Source organism: Phascolarctos cinereus, unplaced genomic scaffold (assembly GCF_003287225.1).
Source record: "Phascolarctos cinereus isolate Bilbo 61053 unplaced genomic scaffold, phaCin_HiC Scaffold_2;HRSCAF=192, whole genome shotgun sequence".
Lineage (NCBI taxonomy): Eukaryota > Metazoa > Chordata > Mammalia > Diprotodontia > Phascolarctidae > Phascolarctos > Phascolarctos cinereus.
Genome location: NW_027555625.1, coordinates 247652946 through 247678553, shown reverse-complemented (window position 1 = coordinate 247678553; position 25608 = coordinate 247652946). Strand labels below are relative to the sequence as shown.

At 48.4% G+C, this 25608-nt stretch overlaps 1 protein-coding gene across 1 annotated transcript in view; it reads left to right on the top strand.

Annotated features, from left to right (window-relative positions):
• LAMA5 (laminin subunit alpha 5) overlaps nucleotides 1-25608 on the top strand; it is a 124018-nt gene that overhangs the window by 88898 nt on the left and 9512 nt on the right. The window contains 38 exon segments of the mRNA XM_078149889.1: nucleotides 42-157; nucleotides 466-677; nucleotides 800-1004; nucleotides 1128-1272; nucleotides 1785-1925; nucleotides 2277-2438; nucleotides 2630-2731; nucleotides 3088-3171; nucleotides 3545-3775; nucleotides 4433-4546; nucleotides 5889-6019; nucleotides 7753-7833; nucleotides 9077-9291; nucleotides 9528-9628; nucleotides 9831-10011; nucleotides 10253-10396; nucleotides 10765-10916; nucleotides 11002-11110; nucleotides 11342-11455; nucleotides 11819-11989; nucleotides 13471-13667; nucleotides 13957-14073; nucleotides 15055-15209; nucleotides 16051-16192; nucleotides 16383-16485; nucleotides 17655-17768; nucleotides 18615-18794; nucleotides 19608-19756; nucleotides 20676-20852; nucleotides 21063-21199; nucleotides 21572-21725; nucleotides 22390-22523; nucleotides 22643-22805; nucleotides 23173-23295; nucleotides 23556-23707; nucleotides 23981-24113; nucleotides 24618-24761; nucleotides 25140-25270. Coding sequence (XP_078006015.1) covers nucleotides 42-157; nucleotides 466-677; nucleotides 800-1004; nucleotides 1128-1272; nucleotides 1785-1925; nucleotides 2277-2438; nucleotides 2630-2731; nucleotides 3088-3171; nucleotides 3545-3775; nucleotides 4433-4546; nucleotides 5889-6019; nucleotides 7753-7833; nucleotides 9077-9291; nucleotides 9528-9628; nucleotides 9831-10011; nucleotides 10253-10396; nucleotides 10765-10916; nucleotides 11002-11110; nucleotides 11342-11455; nucleotides 11819-11989; nucleotides 13471-13667; nucleotides 13957-14073; nucleotides 15055-15209; nucleotides 16051-16192; nucleotides 16383-16485; nucleotides 17655-17768; nucleotides 18615-18794; nucleotides 19608-19756; nucleotides 20676-20852; nucleotides 21063-21199; nucleotides 21572-21725; nucleotides 22390-22523; nucleotides 22643-22805; nucleotides 23173-23295; nucleotides 23556-23707; nucleotides 23981-24113; nucleotides 24618-24761; nucleotides 25140-25270 — 5516 coding nt within the window.

The following is a 25608-nucleotide window of genomic DNA, read 5'->3' as shown; positions in this document are numbered from 1 at the left end:
ACTGTAGTTAGACATGACCTTTAGAACTTCCCATCCCACAGGACTATGTACTGGTCATCCCTGAGGATGGCTATAGCTCCAACTACCTACGAGAGGAGCCTCTGGACAAATCCTATGACTTCATCAGTCTCTGTGCAGCCAATGGCTTTTACATCAGGTATCACCCAAGCTGAAGCAGTGGTGGTAGGGAAAGACATTCTGGACCTTGAGTGGGTTGGTAATGGGGCTATGGTCCCAAAAAGGCTTGGAGGTAGAAGTGGAATGGTCTAGACATTGGGATTGGGGAGGTGGGGGGAGATTTGGGGACTTAGGGTTGGGGAGGGAATCTTGGGAAGTTAGGGCTAGGGTTAGGGGAACTTCAGGAGTTTGGGTAGTATATGAGTTGAGGGTGTTTGTGGGAAGAGAAGGAGCGCCTAAAGAATTCCATTCAATGGCTCTAATATACCATCTGTGTCACTCCCCCAGCCCCACCAGCTCACCTGCATTCTGCCAGGATGCTGCCATCTCTCTTTCCCTCTTCTACAACAATGGGGCCCAGCCCTGCCGCTGCCATGAAGTGGGAGCCATGAGCCCTACCTGTGAACCCTTTGGGGGCCAGTGCCCCTGCCGAGCCCACGTCATTGGCCGGGACTGCTCCCGCTGTGCCACTGGTTACTGGGGTTTCCCAAGTTGCAGGCGTGAGTCCTTATTCCCCTTCCCCCACCTCACCCCAAGTCTAGTCCTGGCCAGTGTGTCTTCTTCCTGACCACGGGGAGGGAGAAACTCCACAAGACACTAACACAAAGCTCTCTCTTTACAGCTTGTGACTGTGGCACCCGCCTCTGTGATGAAGGCACTGGCCAGTGCATCTGCCCACCCCGCACCATCCCACCAGACTGTGTGGTCTGCCAGGCTCAAACATTTGGCTGCCACCCCCTGGTGGGCTGCGAAGATTGTAACTGTTCTCGCCCTGGCGTCAAGGATCTCACAGACCCTGGCTGTGACTTGGACAGCGGGCAGTGCAAGTGAGGACAGAGGGGTTGGGGGAGAGGGTGGCAGGCATGGTGCCCTACCCATAGGTGGAATAGGTGGGTGCCTACTGGGGAAAGCCTCAGGGTTGATGACTGAGCTACTGATCCCTATTAAAGGTGCAAACCCAATGTTGTTGGCCGCCGCTGTGATGCTTGTGCTCCTGGCTTCTATGGTTATCCCAGCTGCCGGCAATGCCAGTGCCATACGGCAGGCACAGTACCTGGAGTGTGTGACCCCGTGACTGGCCAGTGCCATTGTAAGGTGAGTCCTAGAGCCTGAGATGGGACCCTTTGTTATGGTGCCTTTTAACACTGCAAAACACTTTAATAAACAGCTTCACTTGGTTCTAACAACAGTCCCATCAAGAAGCCAGGGCAGGAATTCTTTCTGCCATTTTACAAATGAATAAACACTGAGGCACAGAGAGGGGAAAGTGATTTGCCCAAAGCCGCACTGGGAGGAATAGCAAAACTGGCTGCAGAACCCAGGTCTTCCAGGCCAGGACTTTTCCCACAGCAGCACACTTCCCAAAGGGACACTTTAGGTCCAATATTATTTGTAATATTTGTACTGTGTAAATGCAGATGAATTACCTGAGTGAACATCGCCATCTTGAGCCAAGGAATTGCTGATGGCCTCCTAGTTCCCAGCCCCAGTTCTTCCCTCTAGCTCTCGGGCTGGGAGAGGGGCATTTACCTTCTGGGGAGATCTGAGCCTGCTCCTCAGATTCCCTAAGAAAGCTCACACATCTCCACATTTGGAATCACATGCAGGACAATGTAGAGGGTGTACGCTGTGACCAGTGCCGCCTTGGCACCTTCTCCCTGGATGCCTCAAACCCCAAGGGCTGTACTCGCTGCTTTTGCTTTGGGGCCACTGACCGGTGCCGGAGCTCCCAGCAAGTCCGTGGAGAGGTAGGACGTGCATGTCCCTGGCCTGCCCCCTTCCCAGTACTGTGCTGCTCAGCCCCATCCTGGTGTGGTGTGGGAGCAGGGTCCACAGTCTGAGGACCTGGCTCAAACCTGCCTTCATCCTAAACACTTACCTCTGCACATTCAGGCTTAAGCACATATATGTACACATTGTATATGTATATGTGTGCGTATACACACACACACACACACACACACACACAAAGAAGCATACATACATACATACATATGCATATATATACACAAATGTACAAGTGTGCCCACATATTTACATGAAGGTTCACGTGTTCATTTAATAAGAAGAAACACATTTGTATACATGCTGTCCCACAGTTTATAGACATGCAAGGATGGGTGCTGCTGAGTGGGGAGCGCCAGGAGGTGCCAACATCACTTCGTGTGGATGCTGGGCTGATGCATGCTGATCTACGGAATGTCCCAGAAGCATTTCAAGACCTTTACTGGCAGGCACCTGCCTCCTACCTAGGGGACCGGGTGAGTGGGGGATGGGAGGTTGTAATTAGAGGCTGAGGGCATCTAAGTTAGGGAGGTGTAAACATGCTCAGGGCCCCTTGGAGTGTGAATCACGAAAGTGCCCTCTTTTTGAAGTGGGGTATGGTAGAGTATCCAGGTCCCAGACAGAGACCAGTGGGAGAAGAGGAAGGTCTGAGCTCACTGTGTTGCAGGTGTCATCTTATGGTGGGAGCTTGCGCTATGAGCTGCACTCAGAGACCCAGCGTGGGGATGTGTTTGTCCCTACCGAGAGCCGGCCAGATGTGATCCTGAAGGTGATGACAGAGTGCAGGGATGGGGAAATAAGGGAATGATGGATCAGAGGCCTGGAGGAATTTGAAGAGAATAAGAACTCAGTGATGGGAGGGCTGGTAGGGGAATGTAATCTCAGGCCATTAGCATAGAGGGCCTGTGATGGGGGACAGGGAGACACAAGAACTCAAAGATAGGGAGCATGGGGTGGGGGGCATAAGACCCAAGACCAAGGGGATAGTAGGAGACCAAGTAACAGGAGAGAGGAAGAGCTGTGGACCATAAAGATGGCCAGTCATGGCTTCTCCCAAAGGCAAGGGCTCAATCTGGGAGTCTCCAGGGCAGTGGAGTTATACACCTTCACCTTTGTTCTCTACAGGGAAACCAGATGAGTATCACTTTCCTGGAGAGTTCCTACCCGGCTCCTGGGGACATTCATCGAGGGAAGGTGGATCTGGTGGAGGTCAGTGGGGATGGGAAGAATATATGAGGGACTCCTGAGATTCCCATAGCCCCTTCCTTCTCACAAGCTGACAGTACCCTCAGTGATGGTCTTTCTTCTATGCCCAAAGCTTTATAGGGAGGGTGCAATGGAAATGGGGAACCCAGAAGTACTTCTCTCCATTTCACAGGACAGAAAACTGAGGCACAGAAAGAGAGGGGGGAACTCCCTGAAAGTCCCATCACAAGTCAGGGTCAAGTCTGGGGACACAGCTACTTGTTGAACTGAAAAGTAAACTAGGAATGTCTCTAGGAAGCAGATGCTCAAGAAAGATGAGCTTTGATGACACTTCCATTTTCTAGGTAACCCTGAGCATCTCTTTCCTCCCCTATAGGGCAATTTCCGCCACACAGCAACTCACAACCCTGTCTCCCGGGAGGAGCTAATGATGGTGCTGGCTGGTTTGGAGCAGCTGCAGATCCGTGCCCTCTTCTCCCAGATCTCCTCAGCTGTCTCCCTTCAGAGGGTGGTTCTAGAGGTGGTGACAGATGCCACTGGGGGAGCCCAGGCCAGCAATGTTGAGGTCTGCATGTGTCCTGCCAACTACCGTGGGGACTCATGCCAGGTAAGAAAGTGGGGTGTTTCTCAGAGCCCTCTTGGATTTTGTGGGGGGCAGGGTGAGGGTGGGTAGCTTCACATTGTCCAGAGCAATATCCTGTCCGTTGCAGTCAGTGAGACTAACTAACTAAACTGGTCTATGGGCTCCCTTTGGGCAAGAACCCTGTTTTCCCAATTATGTAACTGAGCACAGAAAGGAGCATACAGTAAGACAGGTGCACTGACATGGGAAGCTAATGGATAGACAAAGAAAAAAGCATCAGGGGAAGATTTACCTTATCCTGGGAGAGTCTTGTTTATCAGGGGTGAGAAGGAAGCCTAGACATGGATGATCTAGAGTTGGAATCCTCACATTGCCCTGTGCTACCTGTATGATTAGACAAATCATTTCTCTTTCTGGGCCTGAATTTCCACTTCTACAAAAATGAGTGGGGTAGACTCCAAGAAATCCAAGGTCCTTTCTAACTTGAAGATTTTATGTTCCAATGACATGACTACACACAGCATACCAGCCAGATGATCAAAATCATCCGTGGCCTTGAGATACCTGATCTTCACTGGTGACCCTCCCTCCATTGCTGTATCTCCCTCCCTCCATCCTCACAAATTTTGTTCTCTGCTTTCTCTTTTTCTCTTCTTCCCTTCCTCACTTCCCACCTCCTAGGAATGTGCTCCTGGCTATTACCGAGACACCAAGGGCCACTTCCTGGGCAAATGCATTCCATGCCACTGTAATGGGCACTCAGACCGATGCCTCCCAGGCTCAGGCATCTGCGTGGTGAGTCCCAACGCTGGCCAGGCATCCCACCGTGTGTATTTTTATGTTGGGTGGGGTCTTAGTAATGCTAAGAGTTTCATGAACCCCAGTCAGTGGCTTTTAGGGACAGAAAATGGTGTGTGGAATGGGGGGAGAGGGGTTGAGCCAAGGTTAGAGGGATGGGAATTGGCAGGAGTGGTGAAGGGGACTTGACCTGGTCTACAGAGCCAGGAGAGGTTAACATAAGGAATTGCTCTCCATATCCATAGAGAACTCAGTAAAAAGAAAAAAGCTTAAATAAAATCAAGGGATACCATAATTAATCAATTCAGCAATGAGTATGTATTAAACACCTACTAGGTGCCAGGCACTGCGTGAGACTGGGGATACAAAAACAAAAAAACACTGATAATCAAATATGTCTGAGCAAAGATAAAGAGCCCTTCTCCTCTCTGGGCCTATGATTCCTCATATATTAAGTCAGGTGGCTGGGCACCTCATTTTAGGCAGGACGTTGACAAGGTACAGCACATCCAGAAGAGGATGACCATAAGAGGAAACCCTGTCACTCCAGGATAGGTTGGAGGAATGGAGCACATGTAGCCTGGACTCAGGAAGACTTTTCCAGTGAAGGGGTGGCCTGTATTCCTGTATTTGAGTGTCTTTGGAATAGGGGTTCATCAGATCTGTATGTCCTTCTTGACTACAGGAAGCAGAGGGGGGAGCAGTGGGTTGTGTAGAAGGTGCAGAGAAGCAATTTAGTTTGATATATCCAGAACTGTTAAAAAGGGTGATGGGTTCCCTGTACTTAGAGGTCTTTATGCAGAGGGTAAATGACCACTTATCAAGGATGTTATAAGGAATTTTATTCATATACAGTTTAAGCTAGATGACCCCTAAGGAGCCTTTCAACCCTGAGATCCCATGAATAGTGTCCACCATCTTCCAGGCCCCTGACCCAGATCACAGCCCTTGGTTCTTGAACCTGTCCCAGGGGCAGATTCCTATCCTGCCCTCCGCAATCTCATTCTCCCTGGCAGTTCTCCCATCTCAGGGGTGAAGTCAAAGCAGGCATACTTAGGAATAGAATCTGATCTCCTCATTAACGGAGGGCAGGTTGTGGGGACCAAAGAAGGCAGCATCTACTCACCTACCCTAGGCCAAGGACGGATACAGGGCAGGATTCTGGGTAGCCTCTTGCCGTGAATAAGAACTTCTAGGCCAACCAGAGAAAGAAAGAGTCAGCTCTTTGGAAGTGATCAAGGGACAGATGACCACTAGAAAAGCATGTCTGTCATGGGGGCCAGGCCCAATGACCTCCCAGTAGCCAATGCTATGGCATGTGTTTACTCTCTTATTCCAGGGCTGCCAGCACAATACTGAAGGTGACCACTGCGAACGATGCAAGGGTGGCTTTGTGAGCAATGCAACCCAAGACCAGTCATCTTCCCTCTGCATCAGCTGCCCCTGCCCTCTCTCTGTGCCCTCCAACAAGTAAGTGCTACTAAGTGGTTCCCCATCTTCTGCCTGAAGCCCTCTAGGAATGGAGGGCCTACCACCTCCAGAGGTAGGCAGCCCTTTATCCTTTTCAACAGCTCTAGATGTTATAAAACTTGTCTATCAAGCTAAAATCTGCCTCTGCAGTTTCTGCCCTACCCATTGCTTCTAGCTCTGCTTTCTGTTTTTTTTTTGGGGGGGGGGTTTGTGTTGGGGTTTTTTTTTTTTTTGGCTAGGCAATGGGGTTAAGTGACTTGCCCAGGGTCATACAGCTAGTAAGTGTTATGTGTCTGAGGCCAGATTTGAACTCAGGTCCTCCTGAATCCGGGCCTGGTGCTCTATCCACTGCACCACTAGTTGCCCCATAGCTCTGCTTTCTGTAGCCAAGCACGACTAGTCAAATTATTCCTGGTTCTCCAGATACTCAAATGCAGCTAATATGGCCACCTTTATCTGTCAAAGTCTTTGTTACTCTGGGCTAAACAACCCAGTTCCATCAGGCCCTTTTCCAAGCCATTTCCGCTCTACTTATAATTTTTGTTTGACTTCCATTCCTTTTTATTCAACCTCTAATCACTCCTCTAAGGAAGAAGCCTTCCCCAGCCGGTTCCTGTGAAAGGATCTGTTACTGGGCCTTGGAGCCCTGATCATCTGAGTCATCTTCCCAGGGTTGACAGCTCTTCCTTGGAACAGATTCAGGGGACCTTAGCCACAGAGCTTTTTTGTTTCATTGTTTACTAAGCCTGCATCCCCTAAGGAGAACCATGTCTGCTCATGAGCCTGCTTGGCCATCTGGGTTCAGAGACTGGCAACATCTGAGCCCTCATTATGTTTCGTACTCTGCTGCTGCTGCCATGGTGGATGTCCAGTTCTGGAATCCATGATCTCTTGCCATCTTCAGGATACAAGAATATTTTTTCTAGGGTTTATTCAACAAGGAAAAAGAAAGTATAAATTCTAAAATATTATGCAAAAGAAGATCACTAAATAGTTATGAAAAACTACCCTGGGCCCAACTTGACGGCACTTTAGCTTTCTGACCTAATATTTAACTAAACTTCCTCAGACCTGGACTGGCCACCAGGATTGTCTTTTTCTTGAGAGCACACACCATGACACTGGTAGCCTCCAAAATAAATGGCATCTTCTGTATCAGAACTCACCCTATTTTGATTTGTGGTCGGTCCATGTGAATATTCTGGGCCTAGTTCATTTGTCCATTCTGAAATCTCAAGACTCGTTCACAGCTAGTCAGAAAGGGTAGCGTTAGATTTCTCCCTTCTCCACCCACAGCAGAGAGTAAATAATAAGAACCAGGAGGTGTAACACCAGTTTTCCCCACTGCTTCATAAGTAGAATACATCACTTCTGAAAGCCCAGAGACAAGCCTGTCCGTCACAAGAGTTACCTATCCTTCAGCTGCCCACACAGATGTCCTCTTATATTAAGAATATTGGTTCTGTGGGTCAGTCTCTTTTAGTCTATGAATTCCTTTGTGAAGAGGAGATTGGGAACCACGTTACAGAAAGATCAATTAAAAGAACTGGGAATTGTTTAACTGGAAATAGAGAAGACTCAGGTGGGGTTAGGGTAGGGAGCATCCATAACAGTTGGCCGAGCTCCACCCTGTTTAAGTCTGTGTGCTCCAGGCTGGGGAGGAGGGTCCTTTGACAGTTATTGACTCAATGGGTTCCAGGAAGATCCATCCACATCTTTCTCTCCACTTTCAGCTTTGCAGTTGGATGTGTCCATAAGGGTGGGGCCACCCAGTGTCTCTGCCAGCCTGGGTACGCTGGAGCTTCTTGTGAGCGGTAAGTAATAATAACAACATAACTTGCAAGTCTTTAAGACTTGCAAAGCCCTTTCTTTGTATTGTTTTGTTTAATCCTCACAGCAGTACATTGATCTAAATGTTACAGGCAAGAGAGGGAAAGGGAAGTGTAGTGGAAAGTTTACTGGCACCATCTTTGTCTCTTCCTTCTCCTTCATCTCACATTCTCACTCTCTCTTTCTCACATATATGTGTATATGTGTGTGTATGTGTGTATATATGTATACACACACACCATATCCAGACTGCCATCAATTGCTTTTGATTCCACTTTTTTTTTTTTTGTGAGGCAGTCAGGGTTAAGTGACTTGCCCAGGGTCACACAGCTAGTAAGTGTCAAGTATCTGAGGACGGATTTGAACTCAGGTCCCCCTGACTCCAAGGCCAGAGCTTTATCCACTGTGCCATCGAGCTGCCCCGCTTCCACTTCGATAGCATCCTTTGCATCCTTCTTTTCCTACGAATTTCCTGTGCCGGTTCCCTAGTACAAGCTGTCATTGCCACATGTCTAAACTATTCCAACAGACTCCTAAAAAGTCTTCCCATTGTACCTGTCCCCCTCCAATTTTTCTGTATTGCTAGCATCCATCTTTTTTTGTATACATCTACTCAGTTTACCCCTGTTCAAAAATCTGCAGTGATTCCCTATCACTTACCTGGTATTCAAGGTCTTCTGCAGTTGGGCACTTCCTTATATTTTCAGTTTTATCCCATATAATTTTTCTCCATACATTTTCTGCTTAAGACAATAACTATTTTCTGTCCCCAAATGCTTCCTGTACTTTTCTACCTCCAAGCCTTTGTCCATTCTATTCCTTATACTTGGAATGCTCTCTCTCCTCTTTATCTGATGAATCCCTAACCTATCTATTAGAGACTAAATCAAATGTCTCTTCTTCCAGGAAGTCTTCCATGACTCTTCTTGTCATTAACTATCCTCTCCCTCAGGCATCATGGCTTGCACTTGTCATGTAATAGTGTGTATTACAGTTATCTGTATGTGTGTCTCGCCAGACTGTAAATTGTGTGAGGGCAGAGCTCACCATGTATTACATACTGATCCTTAAGACACCTTCCCTCTCTGACAATCCTGTTACTAAACACTTCTAGAAAGGGAGGCGGGGGGAGGTGCTGTGCATTGGTTCCTTGTCCTTCCTCCCTGGCCAAAAGTATGCTGACCCACCTAGATGATTCTTTTCTCCGTCTCATCTGCCTCTCCTTAGGTGTGCTCCTGGATACTATGGGAACCCCCTGGTGATTGGCAGCTCCTGCCAGCCTTGTGACTGCAGTGGGAATGGTGACCCTAACTTGCTGTTCAGTCACTGTGATCCACTGACTGGGGCATGCTTGGGCTGCATGTACCATACAGCAGGTCCCCACTGCGAGAACTGTGCTCCTGGTTACTATGGCAACGCTTTGCTCCCCAGGAACTGTACAAGTATGGCTGGGGCTGCCCTGTGCGTGGGAAGGAGGGTGAAGGGTCCAAGATATCCCTGTGCAAAGCAGCTAGGTCCTTCTACCTAGACTAGCGACGTTCCACACAGAACATGCGCTATGGCCTGGAATGAGCTGGTCAGCTTGCAGTTTGTAGTTTGGATGGGAAGAATGGGAGGGGAAAATGAAAGTGAGAGCCTAGGACTTATTACTGTTACTGTCTTGCCCTTGCCCTTCCAGAGTGTGACTGCTCACCCTGTGGGACCGAGATGTGTGATGCTCGGACCGGGCGGTGTCTCTGCAAATCTGGGGTGACTGGTCAGCATTGTGATCGTTGTCAGGTAACGCCAATGGCTTGGCCCATCCCTTAAGGGCTCCCGGGACTTGGACGGGTGTGGGGGAAAATGGAGGCTGTTGGTCAAGGCTGTCCCAAGTGTCTGACTTGACAGAGTTCACCATCTTGCCTCCAAATGGACCCCCTTCACAAAAATGGGGAGCTTCATCATCCTGCCCTACTTACCAACTCTCTCTTTCTCCCTCCAGGATGGGCACTATGGCTTTGACAGTTGTGGAGGCTGCCGGCCCTGTAACTGTGGTCTGGCTGCAATTGGGTCCGGCTGCCACTCCCAGAGTGGGCAGTGCCGTTGCCAGACAGGGGTCAGTGGAGCACAGTGCCAGCAGTGTGCCCCTGGCTACTGGGGGTTCAGTGAACATGGCTGTACCCGTGAGTCTCCAAGTCATATGGGGTCCCTGGGGAAGTAGATCCTAGGGAAGGAAAGATGTATGGGAGGGAATAAGGGAGAAGAGTTCTGGGGGGAGGGGCAGCAATATTTTGGAAGGGCAAAACTGGGCAATACGGTGGAACTTGAGGATCGGGGTAGGACATTTGTTTGAAAGGTGATCTTAACCCATCACAAATCATGGATCTGGAGGGTCAGCATCTCAGTGGGCTCTTCTTCCCACAGGCTGTCAGTGTCGAGGAGGTCACTGTGATCCCCGCACAGGCGAGTGCACCTGCCCCCCTGGCCTAAGCGGCAAACAGTGTGATTCCTGCAGCCACCAGCATCAAGTACCTGTGACCCATGGCCCTGGTGGCGTCCACTGTGAAGGTGGGCCCCGATACTAACCCCTCTTTCTTCACCCATCTTCTTTCTCTTTCATTTTTCCTCCTACATTTGCTGTCCCTCTCCCCATCCAGAGCCATCCATGTCGCACTGTAGCCTCACTTCTCATTGTCTCCTCCTCTGATCACCTCCTCATACCCAGACCAGTTTGTATACAGGCTGACTTGGGTTACCAGCCGTGCCATGAGTTTTGGCCTCAGATTGCATAGCATCTTTGTGTCTCTGTGGGGTTGTGACAGGGAGATCACGAGGGAGGTTTGGGATCCTGCACCTGACAGCCCAGATGCCCGAGGGGCTGTGGTCCCCCAGCTCCTGATCCCCACACTGATCACTGCTCTTGCCTCACCCCAAAGTGTGTGACAGTTGTGTGGTACTACTACTGGATGACCTGGAGCGGATAGAGTCACTCTTCCCCACCATCCGCCAGCAGCTCAGCAGCCTCAATGCCAGCTCGGTGGCCTGGGCCCGATTGCATGGGATCAATAGCTCCATTGCTGCCCTGGCGGTAGGTCAACCTGACCCAGGCTATCCTCTCTGTCCCCTCTACAAGGCTTCCAGTGCCTTTAACCTTGTCTCCTTTCCCTCCCCAGAATCAGCTTCGAGGCCCACTGGGGTCTCGGGAGCCAACAAGACAGAGACTAGATGAGCTGGAACGTCAGAGTGGAGTTCTGGAGGAAGAGGCCAACACACTTCAAAGCAAGGAAGGGTCCCCACTGCCAAATATATCCTCCCTCTCATTCTCTGCCTCCCAACCTTCCTCATCCTTTGACACTGCGAGGTTCTCTGGCTTTGTTCTGTTTTTAGCTCAGATGAGTTGTTCAGTCTACCTGTGTTGTCACAGACAGTTCCTGGGTGCCTCCAACCTGGACACTCAGCCTCTTCTCCCTGACTTTTTAGAGCTTTAGGTTGACTGTGGTCTTGATATCCTATAGGTGGCCGATGCTCAAGCCCAGGCAGATCAACTACAGGAGAGCTCCGGGGACAACCTGCAGCGGGCAGAGACCCTGCTACGGAGCATCCAGAATGTGGAACGTGCTCTAGGGGGTATGCCTGGAATGAGGGAAACAGGGACTTGTGGCCCAGCCAGCCAGTATCTTCCCAGTGCCTTAACAAGCAAGTAACAGAAAGAAGGCAGGATTGTTTAAAAGCAGATGAGGTGAGGTGAGATGCTGGAGAGGAGATGGTGGAAGAAGGTTCTCAGGGTTTTCTTTTCACTGAAGGTCAGGTGTCATTGGGATTACCACCTTTTGAGAAATATTCTAGAGAGAACTCATGTTGAGGTATAGGCTAGACTAGATAACCCTGACAGAACATTCTCCATGGGTGAAGTTTGTAGAGGGCAGGGCCCCATGGGGCTGCTGGTGACTAGGGTCACTCACTCTCTACCCCACTTTGCTTTTTCCTTAGAGCTGATATCTCAGATGGACAGACTCTCCCCGTCTAATACCAGTGCAGCCTCTGGTGAAGAGTTTCTTCGGACACTGGGGGAGGTAGAGCGGATGCTACAGGAGATGCGGGGCAGAGACTTCGGGAGACCACGAGCAGTGGCTGAAGGGGAGCTGGAAGAGGCACAGAGATGTAAGTGGAGGCCTACTCCTTATTGACTTCTCAAGGCCTCAGGAGCGAATAGACAAGAAACCCTAAGCAAAGAAGTCTATTCTAGTCCTATATTCAGTGCTGGGGTGGGCGGGAAAAGGAAGGGTCATAGCCTCTGCCCTTGGGGAGCTCATAGTCTGAGAAAACAGCACTCAGATATATGATTTTCATGACAGGATAGGAATGTAGAGGATGATACTGGGAATCTCTTAAAATATGGTTGATTTTATTGCTTAAAGTTTTATCAATACTTCCTTTTTCACACCAGTCATTTAACAACAATAATACTAACAAAAATCATAATAGCTAGAATTTACATAGCATTTTAAGTAAAGCACTAGTAAAGCACTTTATAAATATTCTCATTTGATTCTCACAACAACCCTTAGAGGTAAGTATTATTATTATCCCCATTTTACAGATGAGAAAATTGAGACAGGCATAGGTTAAGTGACTTGCCCAGGGTCACACGGCTAGTAAATGTATGAGGCTGGATTTGAGCTCACATCTTCCTGATTCTGCATCCAGCACTATCCACTGTGCCACCTAATAGTCTCAGTATATTTTCAGTATATACTGTTCCCCTCATTCACCCATCATTCAAAGCAAAAAAAAAACCAGTAGAACAAGACTGATTGACATGTATGGCAACATATGTAGCCATCCATACCTGTAGACCTTCTTCTACTGAGGAGGGAGACGTGTGTTGCACCAACCATCCTCTGGGACCAAGACTAGTTATTGCAGTTACTTGTTATTGCATTAAGCTGAATTCAGCTGCTCTTGAATGTTATTTTTCATTTGCATTAGGGTAATCATTGTGGATGGTGTTCCTTTGGTTTTATTTTCTTTATCCAGGATCAGTTTATATAAGTTTTTCCATGTTTCTCTGAATTTCTCCTATTCATTTTTTTCCTTATAGTGCATTATATTCCATTGCAGCCATATACTATAATTTCCTCAAGCATTCCCTGGGCATGAGGATCCTAGTCAAAATATCTGGGTTCAAAACCTGACTTTATTTTGTTATGTTGTGTGACCTTGGTCAAGTCAATTAACTTCACTGAACTTTAGTGTCCTCAATTATAAAATGAAGAAATTAGACTAGGTCAATGACACGTGAAGTGTGGTCCAGCGGACCCCTGGGGGTCCCCAGGACCCTCTTAGGGGGTCTGCAAGACTCAGATGGACCATGAATGCAAAACTGTTCTCATAATAATGCTAAGATGTTTTGCTTTTTAAAATGGTAAATGCTGATAGGCATAATCTATATTTTTTAAAGCTCTTTTTGAGAGGGGGGAGTTCTCAATAATTTTTAACAGTATAAAGGGGTCCTGAAACAAAAAAGTTGTAGAACCAATAGACTAGATGATCTTTCTGACTCTAAATCCCATGATCCTTTGGCCACAAATGACCATTTCTTTTCCTCTTTCTCTACCACTGACCTCTTTGTCCTGGGTCAGTACTGAACCGAGTGCAGAGTCAACTAACCAGCCGGTGGGAAGAAAGCCAGACCTTGGCATCAAGTATCCGGGAGCGGTTGGCTCAGCACAGCTCCCAACTCATGGACCTCCGGGATGCCTTGAATGAGGCTGTCAATAAGACTCGTCTCACTGAAGAGCTCAACAGTCGGAACCAAGAACACCTAGAAGAGAGGCTGGTGAGAGCACTCTGCAGCTCAGGTCTCTGCATCCGCTCTGGTGCCTTTACTCTCTTCTCCTTCCTCCCCACCCCAACTTTCCTGCCCAAGAGAGCTAGGCTTTGGGACCAATGCTCACAAGCTCAACCTCATCCTACTCCCTTACCATCCCAGAATGAGATGTCCATTTCTCTCTCATACTAATCTGACAGTTCTGTGCCCCCAGGGTAATTATGGGCTTCAGGAAGGGGAAGGGGAAGGGTCAGGAGCTCTTGATGAATTCAGTGATATTGACTCCTTCTGGCTTCAGCAAAAGATACAGGAGTTGGAGAGGGAGAACTCAACGCTGAGGGATACCCTGCGCATGGCCAAGGATGCCTTAGCTCAAGTCTCTGAACTTTTGCAGACCATGGACAGGGCCAAGGAGGTGAGAGAGGGTGGGGTGGAGGATGGTGTACATCCAGATGGTGAATCATCTCCTGGTTAGGGTTAAAAAATGTTTGTTGAATTGAATTGGGCTGGATGAGACCTGGGAGATGGAGGAGGAGGAAACTAAGGGCCAGGGAAGGAAAGTGACTTGGCATTAGTGGCAAATCCAGGACTAGAACTCAAGTCTCCTGACTCTCGGTCCAAAGCACTTTCCATTACATCACATCTGCATTGCTTTTCTGCATACGTATGTTCGTTGAAATAGATTTGCATGGTATGCTTTGAGGATAGACTGCAAGTGGAACTCGGGACTAGCACAGATTTTTTTGGTCCGGAATGGACTTGTGGTTTTATTAGTGTAATGAACTCATGGTGAGAAACTCCTTCTCCCAAAGCTGCTCAGCATCTGCTCAGCAGCTTACATTCTTAGAAAACGTTACCTGTGTGAAGTGAAATCATTTGCTTAGGATCACACAGCTAGTGTATGTGAAAGGTGGGGCTTGAACCCCAGGCCTCCTTGACTCTGAGTCCAGCTTTATCCAACATGCCCCATTGTACTAGCACAAATAGTACAAAAAATGTCTATCACCACTCCATTTCCATTTCACTTTGGAAGAAGGCCAGAGACTCAAATGGCCCTCAACCTCTTTCAGAACCACTTATTGTGGAGTAGCGAGCTCCACTCTCAGCAAAGAGGCCACACCTGAGATATTACAGATAATCCTGAAAATGGATAGCCTCCTGATGGCAAATAAGAAGACTGTTTCTGAGGATTTCTGTGCTATTTTGCATTTATAGACATTTGCATGTTGAGTTCAATGCAAAACACAAGCAACCTTTAACAAGCCACTTTAGTGAAAGGGGGAGAGGTTGGGCAAGGCAAGGCAGATAATCCCCACAGATGAGATCTAGGAGACTAGCGTTGGGCTGGGCTATGTCTTTAAAAGGAACCCTTGAACGTGGCTTTGTCTTTCCCCAGGAGTATGAGCGTCTGGCTGCTAACTTGGATGGTGCCCGGACCCCACTGACAGAGAAGATGCAGAAATTCTCTCCTGCAAGCAGTAAGATTCCTATAGTAGAGCGGGCTGAGGAGCACGCCCGAGAGCTTGACCAGCTTGCATACAACCTCTCCAGGTGAGTCAGCTGACATGCCCTGGTTAAGCCCCTGAGGTAAGCGGTGCCAGGATGGTTAGGCATGTGGCCTCTGCACTCAACGGAGTTGATAGTCCAGCTCAGGAAAAGAGATAAGGAATAAGATGGTATAGTGGAAAGAACACTAGGCTTTCCTGGGCATTCTGACACCAGCTCATTTGGTCTTTAGAGCCATACATTGAGGTCAAGAGAGGAAGGTGCATATAATGAGAAGTGTATTGGTGTTATCTTTGACACTTCCCTCTCCTTCATGTTTCACAGCCAAGCAGCCACCAGTTCCTGTCAACTCTCTCTCCATGGCACTATGCTAGGCATTGGAGATAGAGACAAAAATGACATAGCCCTTGCCCTCAAGGAGTTTACATTCCATTAGGAGAGACAGCATATATACATAAACAAAATTGAAGTTGGGAGATCTGGGTTTGCATCTCAGCCCTGCAACTTAGTAGTACTAACCTTGGGCAAGTGACTTTAGTCTCATGGGCCTGGATTAGACAATCTCGAAGGCCCCTGTCAGCTTTAAATTCTATGAATGTGAACTTGGCAGTCCTAGTATTGTGGAACAAACCATCGGTGACTTCCTGGAGGAAGTGGACATTGGGTTTGGCTTTGAAGGTAACAAGGGTTGGAGTCACCACTAATGGGGACAGTGGATCATGCAGAGGTCAGATCAGATTGGCTGGGCTGAGGTAGTTGGGGGAGTTAAAGAATCATGGTAGGGGGCAGTGTGAGTGGGGCTGTCATTGGTGAGTATGTGAGGGGAGTGCTCTCCCTTCCCTCTCCACCCTCAATCCTAACCTCCCATCTGCATCCCTGCTCCCAGTATCATTCGTGACACCAACCAGGATCGGTTCATTCAGCGAGCCATTGAAGCCTCTAATGCATATGCCAGCATCCTTCAGGCCGTGGGGAAGGCTGAGGAGGCTGCTGGCCAGGCCCTACACAGTGCAACCAGCACCTGGGAGGTGAGTCACCTGTCAGGTCTCTCCCCAACTAGCTCCTTTGGGCCTCCTGGACCCCTCTTTCTTCCTCAAGAACTAAGAGCTAGGTTATACTTTGTGTCTTGACTCCTATCTGGTCTTCTATGCCTCCATACCCATTGATCCAGGGATATATTGGTAGGAACAAGTCTTTTCTTACCTCCTTTGTATTTAGATGGTGATTCATGGAGGGCTTAGTGCCCGAGCCCGGGAGCTCCGGGAGAACAGCAGCATCCTGGAAGAAGCTGTCCGCAGCCAACAGAGAAAATTGAGTGGAGGTGAGAGCTCAGGGCCAGAGACTGCTTGGGTTAGGACAGCCAGAGGCCAGCTGGGCTGTTTCACAGCTTCGGGTGGGAAGGAACAGGCAGGGAAAGAGTCCTTTGTCTGAATGTGGCTGACTTTGGGCAGCTATGCTCATGTCATATTTGTCTGTCTTTTGTGTGTCTTCATCCTCTTTATAGAACTTGGGGGATGAAGGTGGGGGCACATGCCTTATGGGTTATTATCTACTGGGATAATCTTTTAGGGCAAAAATGGAACTGCATTTGTTCAAACCCAGATAAAAAGAGGTCAGGTTTTAGAGGTGCTTCACAGTGTATTTGTGTGTGTGTTCCAACATATGTCATTGCATATAATCACCTGTGTCTGCATTTGTGTATCCAGGTTTTGAGGAAATCCCTGTATCATGCTAAGCATGTGTCTCTATCTTTCTGTGTCTCTACATCATCATCGCTGGCAACAGAGTAACTAACATTATATAGCACTTTTGAATTTGCAAAACACTTTATATGTTATTTATCTCCTTTGAGCCTCGTGACATCCCAGTTAGGTAGGTACTACTACAGGATAGATATCATCTCCATTTCACAGATGAGGAGACCGAGGCTGAAAGAGAATAAATGATTTGCCCAGAGTTACACAGCTAGCTAAATATCAGAGGCAGGATTAGACCCTAGATCTCTCCTGATTTCCAGTATCATACTCTTTCCACTACATATGCTTTAAACAAGCTTATGTTTGTATCTGAGTATTTATTCCTCTATGTATGTTTTTGTCTACACATGGGTTCTTATGTTGCTGTATGTATATCTGTTATCAGTGTGTATCTTCATCTGTGTCAATGTGTGTATTTATAAGTTTCTGTATATGTAGACTGCAAGTTCTTTAGGGGCAGGAACTGTGTAATTCTTTGCATCTTGGGACAGTACCCAGCACATAGTAAATTCTAAAAAAATTTGTGTTGAATGAAATTGATTGAATTATGTGCATGTTTGTGTAAGAGTGTGTGTGTGTGTGTGTGTGTGTGTGTATGAGCTTGTGCGTGCCTCTTTGTCAATGTGTTTTGCAAAGTCCCTTCGCCTCCCTGAGGAGAAGGATGCAGCCTGCAGTGGGGGTTGCTTGAACTAAATTTTGTGCTGACAATGATCCCTTGGGCCTTTTCCTCCAGTCATTAGAGAAACCTTGCAAGCTTCTCAGACTCAACTGGAAGAAGCCAAAGCTAAGAAGGATCGGCTAGTGGCCCAGCTGAAGGGTGTGCAGAACATGCTAGCCATGGACAGAGGTGTGTCTGGTCTAGGCTCCAAAGTGTCCCCCATCATTCTCTAGGACCCTACATTCTCCCCACCCTTTGGGCTCCATGTATTCAGTCACACATATTAAGGGGTTAGAAGAGAGAACAGTGATTAATATGCCCCATTCGGTAGTGTTGTACTTCTGTAATATTAAAAAAAAACACAGGATTTTCTAAGGAATGAAAAACATGTGCCCAGGGGATAGGGGTCATGGAAATCACAAGATCATAAGAACATAAATTTAGTGCTAGAGATCTTAGAAGTAATCAATTACAACCTCCTCATTTTACAAATGAGGAAACTGAAGCAAAACAAGGTTAAGTGACTTGCCTAGGGTCATATAACTAGTGTCAGAGGAAGGATTTAAACTAACATATTCCTGACTCCAGTGCTGTGGCCATCATGCCACACCTAGGTAACGAGTAGGTGACTTATGCAATGAAACTACTTGAGAACCAGGATTCTGGGGTAACTAGGCAAATAAAGCCAAATCACCTACCAGTCCATTACCACCAGGTTGTACTTGATTATTTCTAATCTTTAGTATCATAGGAGATACTCTAGGTGTGTGGGGAATTGATTCATGTAGTCTGTGATTTGCTGTCTCCACCCCTAGAAAGCTTGGTGAGCTCTGCAGCTCTGGTCTACATACCTTTCTCCCTCCACCCAGGAACTTCCATGGTATTATAATCACCTCATCCACAATTTGAGACAAATGGTCCTTATCCCATAAGAAGAGATTATGGGTGCCCCCTTAGCATTAGCCAAGGCTCTGTTTCAGGGTGATTTGGAAACGTTGGTCCTTGAGGTGTCGAGCTAATATTTCCTTGTCCTAGATGACACAAGTGAGAAGATCGCCCGTGCCAAGGCAGTGGCCACAGAAGCCAATGACACAGCCACACAGGTGGGCGCCACACTGAGGGACATGGAGAGGAATCTGCATCGGTGGCAGGGACAGTATGGGGACCTGAAGAACCAAGACCTGGTCCAGGCCATGGAAGATGCTGGGAAATCAGGTCAGGAGGCTGGGTAAGGGGTGGGGTGAGGGCACTGGGAGCAGGGAGAATTGTGTTTTAATGCTGGTTCTACCCTTAACTCATTATATGACTTTGAATAGGTTACTTAACGTGGACCTCAATTTCTTCATGTTTAAAATGGAATCAATTAGCAAGCATTTATTAAAGGCCTATGACATGCCAAGCAGTATGCTAGGTGCTGGGAGGTTATATTCAATTGCAGAGACAACATACACACAAAATAAATCAAAATTAATTTGGAGGGGAGGCTCTACCAGCTGGGGGTAGATCAGGAAAAGCTTTATGTAACAGGTAGGGCTTGGGCTGAACTTTGAAGAAAACTAGGAATTCAAAAAGCTAGAGGTGAACAAGGAATATATTGGTATGGGTAAGCCCATGAGATGGGAGAATTAATTTTGCAAGTGAGCAATAAGTAATAACTTGGACAATTTGACTAGACCTTAGAGTACACAAAGGTGAGTAATATTTGAAAGAGCAATAATTAGGGTGGCTGTATGTGAAAAGATAGTAGTTTCTATTTTGGACATGCTGGATTTGAGGTGCCTGCAGGACATCCAGTTTGATGATAATATCACTTCACTTGCTTATTCCACAGTGGGTAACTTCATCTTCCTGTAGGCAGGAGGATCCTGCCCTTTATACAGATGGAGAAAGTGAGGCCATTGGTGTCCACAGTTGCCTGTGTCTAGAGCTGCAGCTGGTGGGTGAGGGGCAGCTCCTCCTTCTTGTTCCCATTGGCCACAGCTCTCACAGTGTAGATGTTTCATCTGTGGGTTCTCATCTCCCCTGCAGTATCCAGTCTAGAGAAGACCCTGCCTCAACTGCTGGCCAAGCTAAGCCAGCTAGAGAACAAGAGAGGCCAGAATGCCAGTCTGGCCCTCTCTACCAGCATCTTACGTGTACGGGAGCTCATCACCCAGGCCCGCAGTGCTGCAAGCAAGGTAGCTGCTCAGGGAGGGATGAGGGGGACAGGGCCAGGGGAAGGCAAAGGAGCAAGGACTTTCCTGGTACAAGAAGAACCAGGGAGAAGGGGGCAGGGGGTGTGTGTTGGAACATAGTCAACATTGTGGAGAGAGCCCTGGACTTGGAGTCAGGAAGAGCTGAGTTTGTGCCCTGCCTTACATATTTACTGGCAGGAAAAATAAAATAAAATAAAATAAAAAAGCATATTTACAAGCTGAGTGCCCCTAAGCAATTCAGTTAATTCATTTCAGCCCAAGTTTCCTCATCTATAAAATGAGGATAATAATAAACCTGTTTCACAAAGCTAGTGTGAGGATCAGGTAAGATAATATATGTAAAGTGCTTTGAAAACCTTAAAGGGCTATATAAATATTATCATATTATTTTATTGAAGGAACAGAGGTTACTGGAGGGTGAGAGAAGGTAGGGGAGGAAGTAAGAGGGATCTGAGGGCCAGGGGCCCAGATGAAGTCAATAACTGTTCCAGCTCTGCCCATCGGGCCTTATAATAGGAGGAATTGGAGTGTCTTCTCACACACTATCCATTATCTGTGCCCTGGTCCTCTTTCTGTGCCCTTGGCCTCTGGGGCCTGGGGTCTGGAGTAGAAAGGGCTATGGAGGTGTGATAAACCTGGCTGAAGGCCACCTACACAATGTTATTCCCTTAGAGTTGCTCTGATTAGGGAGATTCAACTGGAATGTTCCTACTCAATTCAGGGCTGCCATTAGGACAGGAGGCATAGGGTTGAATGGAACAGGGATGGGCCCCAGGGCAGAAAGTATTTCTCAGATTCATCTAGGCATCCCACCAAGGGTGATGCCTTCTTTGCCACCAAATCACTTCCAAACTTCACAGACTACTGACCAGTTGGTATTGGATACTCTTCCCTCAATCAGGTGAAAGTGTCGATGAAGTTCAATGGCCGTTCAGGGGTGCAGCTGCGGCCCCCCCGGGACCTGCAGGATCTGGCTGCGTACACAGCTCTCAAGTTCTATATCCAGAGCTCAGAGCCACCTCAACAGCAGGGCCAGGATGGCAGCAGCCAATTTGTCCTCTATATGGGCAGTCGTGAGGTAGATGTTTTGTGGGAGGGGAAGGAGCCAGCCACACAAGAAGGAACCCTGAGACTTGTGTGCTAGAGCTTATTATCCCCGTGTTGACCAAGAGCTGCAATTCCATTTGGCAAGGGATAGTGGGAGGGGAAAGGGGCGGGGGCCATGGGAAGAGAGAAGGAAAGTGGCTCCTGCCCCAGGTTGAACGTCCTTCCTTGTTCTGACCTCCAGGCCTCTGGAGACTACATGGGGGTGATCCTGCATGAGCACAAGGTGCAGTGGGTGTACCGGCTTGGGGAGGCGGCCCACAGGACCCTGACCATCGATGAGGACATCAGGGAGCAGTTTGCTACTGTCAGCATCGACAGGTCTCTATCCCACCCCCGGTCTTCTGGACATACCCAGCCCTTTAGGCCTTCAGAGGGGAGGAAAGCAAGGGGCTCTCATCCTTAGAAGTCCCTCCAGAGGGGAGGCAATACTATGCAATGAAGTCAGGGACCTAGCCTTTAGCTCTTGCTGCAGCTCAGTCCCGGTTGTGTTATATGACCTCCCTCCCCTTCGCCTCATTTCCCCCAGCTGTGAAATGAGACAATCAATTTTCTATGGCGAAGATATAAGAATGAAAGGAAAGGAAAAAAAGGTGGGGAGAGAGGCTAATGGTGGGGGACACCAGGGCCTGGGGTAGGGGAGCACAGACTGAGATATCTTCAGCGCTGCCATGTTTCCTTCCTCTATTTTAGGATCCTTCAGTATGGTCACATGTCTGTCACAGTGGAGAAGCAGACAGTACATGAGACTAAGGGAGATAGTGTGTACCCTGGGGACCAAGGTCTGCTCAACCTGAGACCCCAAGACTTTGTCTTCTATGTGGGAGGCTACCCTTCCAACTTCACGGTAAGCCCAGGAAAGGACCTCATGGGGTAAGAGGAGAGGGGAGACGAAAATCCCATTCTATGACCAGTGACGTACAAATGAATAAAGACTTCTATTAGACTCGAAGCAATCAACTAACACAAGTCAATTCGGCACGAATCCCTGGGAATACAGAGCTAAGAACTGATGGCCTGTTCTTAAGGAGCCTTTATTCTTCCAGAAGGAATATAACATATGTACAGATAAGGGAGGATGTGATGGGGCCAAGACAGATCAGACAAAATGATGTAGAGAATTTGAGTAGGGGGATAACATTTTTAGCTTGGTTAGAAGGGATGGGGAGGAAATCAGGGAAGGCTTCCAAGAGGAGATAGGAGATTGAGCTGGGCTTTTAAGCTAAAGGATTCTGAGAGGCAGAGAGGAGGAGGGCCACCTCTTCCATCGCACTGCCTCTTGGCAGACAATCCTCAGAGAAGGAAGTTCTGAGGCTTCCTCCATCACCTTTCCTCATAGCAGAAATCCCTCAGTCTCTTGGCATCTCACCTACGCCCACCCTACTGCAGTCTTTTTTCATGTTCTGCCATAGGTTAGGGGTGGAGTCCAGTTGCCAACCCTTCCAATGTAATCAGGGCACCCTGGTCTTCCACTAATTCCTGGTCTTTAATTTTGCCCTATGTGTCCTCAGCCTCCCAGGCCCCTGCAGTACCCTGGTTACCGGGGCTGCATTGAGATGGACACCCTGAATGAGGAGGTCGTCAGTCTTTATAACTTCCAGAGGACCTTCCATCTGGACACGGCCTTGGACAAACCGTGTGCCAGGTCCGTGCCTTATCCACCCCCCACCTCCATCCCTTACCTCAGATCCCCTTTTTTGATACCTGGGAAGGTGTAAGAGCTTGGAGGGAGGACAGAGATCTCAAGTTTGTCTCCTTGACTAGATCTAAGTCCACGGGGGACCCCTGGCTGACAGATGGTTCCTACCTGGACGGCACGGGCTTCGCACATATCAGCTTTGAGAGTCAGATCAGCAGCACCAAGCGCTTTGAGCAGGAACTGAGACTGGTCTCCTACACTGGCATCATCTTCTTTCTCCAGTACCAGGTCTGGCCCTCCTTCGCCCAACCTCTGCCTTGCTTCTGGGCCCCCTGACTTTATTGATCATAGATCTAGATCTGGGAGTCTATCAAGTCCAACATCTTCATTTTACATATGAGGAAACTGAGGCACAGAGCGATTAAGTGAGTTGCCCCAAAGTCACACAGATCACAAGCCTGAAGGTGGAATTTGAACACAGATGCTTGACTTCAGAGTCAGAGCATTTCCCACTGTATCTCAGTGCCTCCATCCCAGCTTCCTATCACCCCCTTCCCTTCCCCTCTCTCTCCTACTCTCTAGACTCTATTCTCTCCTAACTCCCCTCTGCAGTCACTCTCCCCAGCTCCCTTCTCACCTTGTCTGTTTCTCTCAGGACCAGTTCGTATGTCTGGCTGTCCAGGAAGGCCACCTCATCCTCTACTATGATTTCAACCATGGGCTGCAGATTGCCACCCCCCAACAGGAGCTGACACCCCTTACCTCGTCCAACAAAGCGGTAATTTGGCTCCTTCTCCATCTTCTCACCCTTCCTCATCAACACAGCCATGTGATATCCTGCACTGTCCTAGGAAATCTGGATGAGGACGCTGGAATGGCTCAGGTCCCCCTAAGTTCCCCCAGATGTTCTCCTCATGGGGAGACAAGGACTTTGGCCCCTGGGCCCGGCCATGCTTCCTGTAAGGCTGTGGGCCATGAGGACTTTAAGATGGAATGGGGCTCCTGAGGGTCTGCTCATCTGCTTCTCCTTCACCCCAGATCCAGATTTTCATCATGGGTGTGACAGGCCGAAAGCGGGTCCTGGTCCGAGTGGAGCGAGTGTCTGTCTTCAGCTTGCAGGAGGAGAATATGCTGGAGAATGCTGACTCCTATTACCTGGGAGGAGTTCCTCCAGACCAACTTCCTCCAAGGTGAGACATCTACCTCCTTCCTCCCCCGGCCAAGCCAACTAGGCCCAGCATGTGAGAAGCAAAGGTTCAGAGCAGTAGGAGTTCAGAGGTGGGAGGTATGTCAGTGTGGCCTAGAGAAATCCGTTAAGGCTGCCTGGAAAGGAGACGGACAAGCTGAGCCTGGGAGGATGGGCAGGTTTTGAAGAGATGGTGGGGAAGGGACAACATCCCAAAGGTGAGAAGCCATGGAAGGGAGCAGAATCTCTTGTCAAGTCCCTTATCTTCTCTTCTCAGCCTAAGATCCTTGTTCCCCACTGGGGGGTCAATCCGAGGCTGTGTAAAGGGCCTGAAAGCCCTTGGCAAATATGTGGACCTGAAGAGACTGAACACAACAGGCATCAGCTCAGGATGCACTTCTGACCTCCTGGTAAGAGATCCGCTACAGATCAGCCTTCTGGTCTTCAATGTAGCCCCTGACAGCTTAGGACTGGGTGTCAGGTGACCTGGGTTTTACTCCTGTTCCATTTCCTTCTGGACCTCAGTTTTCTCCTCTGAAAAACAGGGATGATGATTTCTGTCATCCTGTCCTTTCTCATGAGGTAGCAAGAATAGATGGGAAAAGGTGATACCACGGGAAGGGGGCCCTTGCTTCAGACTAAGGGGACCTGTATTCCAATCTGACTTCCAACACTTGCTAACCTTCCTGGGCCTCAGTTTCCTTCTCTATAAAATGAAGGGATTGGATTAGATGACCTTTGAGATCTCTTCTACCTTTCAAGCTAGGATCCCACGAGCTGTTTAGTACAGGACATGTGTCCATTGTCATTGAGATAACTTCTGTACTCTGGGGTGGGTCTGAAGGTGGGAGATACAAGGGCCCTGAGAGAGTGGGCCCCTGAACCTTTCTTCTGATGCACCTCTCTCATTCCAGATTACACGATCCATGACCTTCCATGGGCATGGCTACCTGACCTTGGCCCTCAGAGATGTGCCCCCTATTACTGGAAACTTCTACACAGGTTTTGGCTTCCGTTCCACACAGGACAACGGTCTTCTCTACTATCATGCCTCACCGGTACATGCCCCTACATCTTGGGAGTCTCTGGCCTAAACCCAGAATCACTTAGGTGCCCAAGTTCCCATAATACCATTTCCAACTCTAAGCTGAATCTTTCCAGCTTCATTCTGTCCATTTCCTTGGATAGGCAAGAGCCCCCTTCCATGCGAGCCCCTCTATCCCTCCCCTTCAGGAAGCCAAATCTTTAGTTCTTTTGTGGGTGGGAGATGGGCCAGTGACCTAGGAGAGTAATTTCTCCTTCCCTTTTCCCTGGGTCTGCCAGCTGTAGCCAGACGTCCCAATGTGCTCCTTGCCATGTTCCTTCCCCTTCATGGTATCTGTACCAAGATCCCTCTGCCTTTTGCTGACCATATGGTGTTTCCCTCATGGTACCAGGAGGGTATTTTCCAGGTGTCGCTAAGACAGGGCCGCGTGATACTCAAGTTCCTCAGGACAGAGGTCATGACGAGAGTTGCTTATGCTGATGGGGTTTCTCACTATGTTGCAATCTACAGTAATGACACAGGGTGAGCTCTATGAATTACTCAATCCCCACCCCTATTCCCGCCCCCTCCCATGCTTCCTGACAATTAGAACTCAGCTCTAGTTATCAACACTGAAGGAGAGAGAAGGAGGAGTGGCGGAAAGAGCCTAGAACTGGGAGCCAGAGGCCCCAGTGTTCAAATTCCAGCTCTGCCACTTGCCAGCTGTGTGACAGAGGTCAAGTCACTGCCTCTCTGTGGCCTTCATTTCCTCATCTGTAAAATGGGGATAATAATCCTGCCCCATTTATCTCACGGACTGTGAAAGTCACATAAGGTCATATGTATGACAGTGCCTTACAAACTAAAAAGCCTGTGAATTC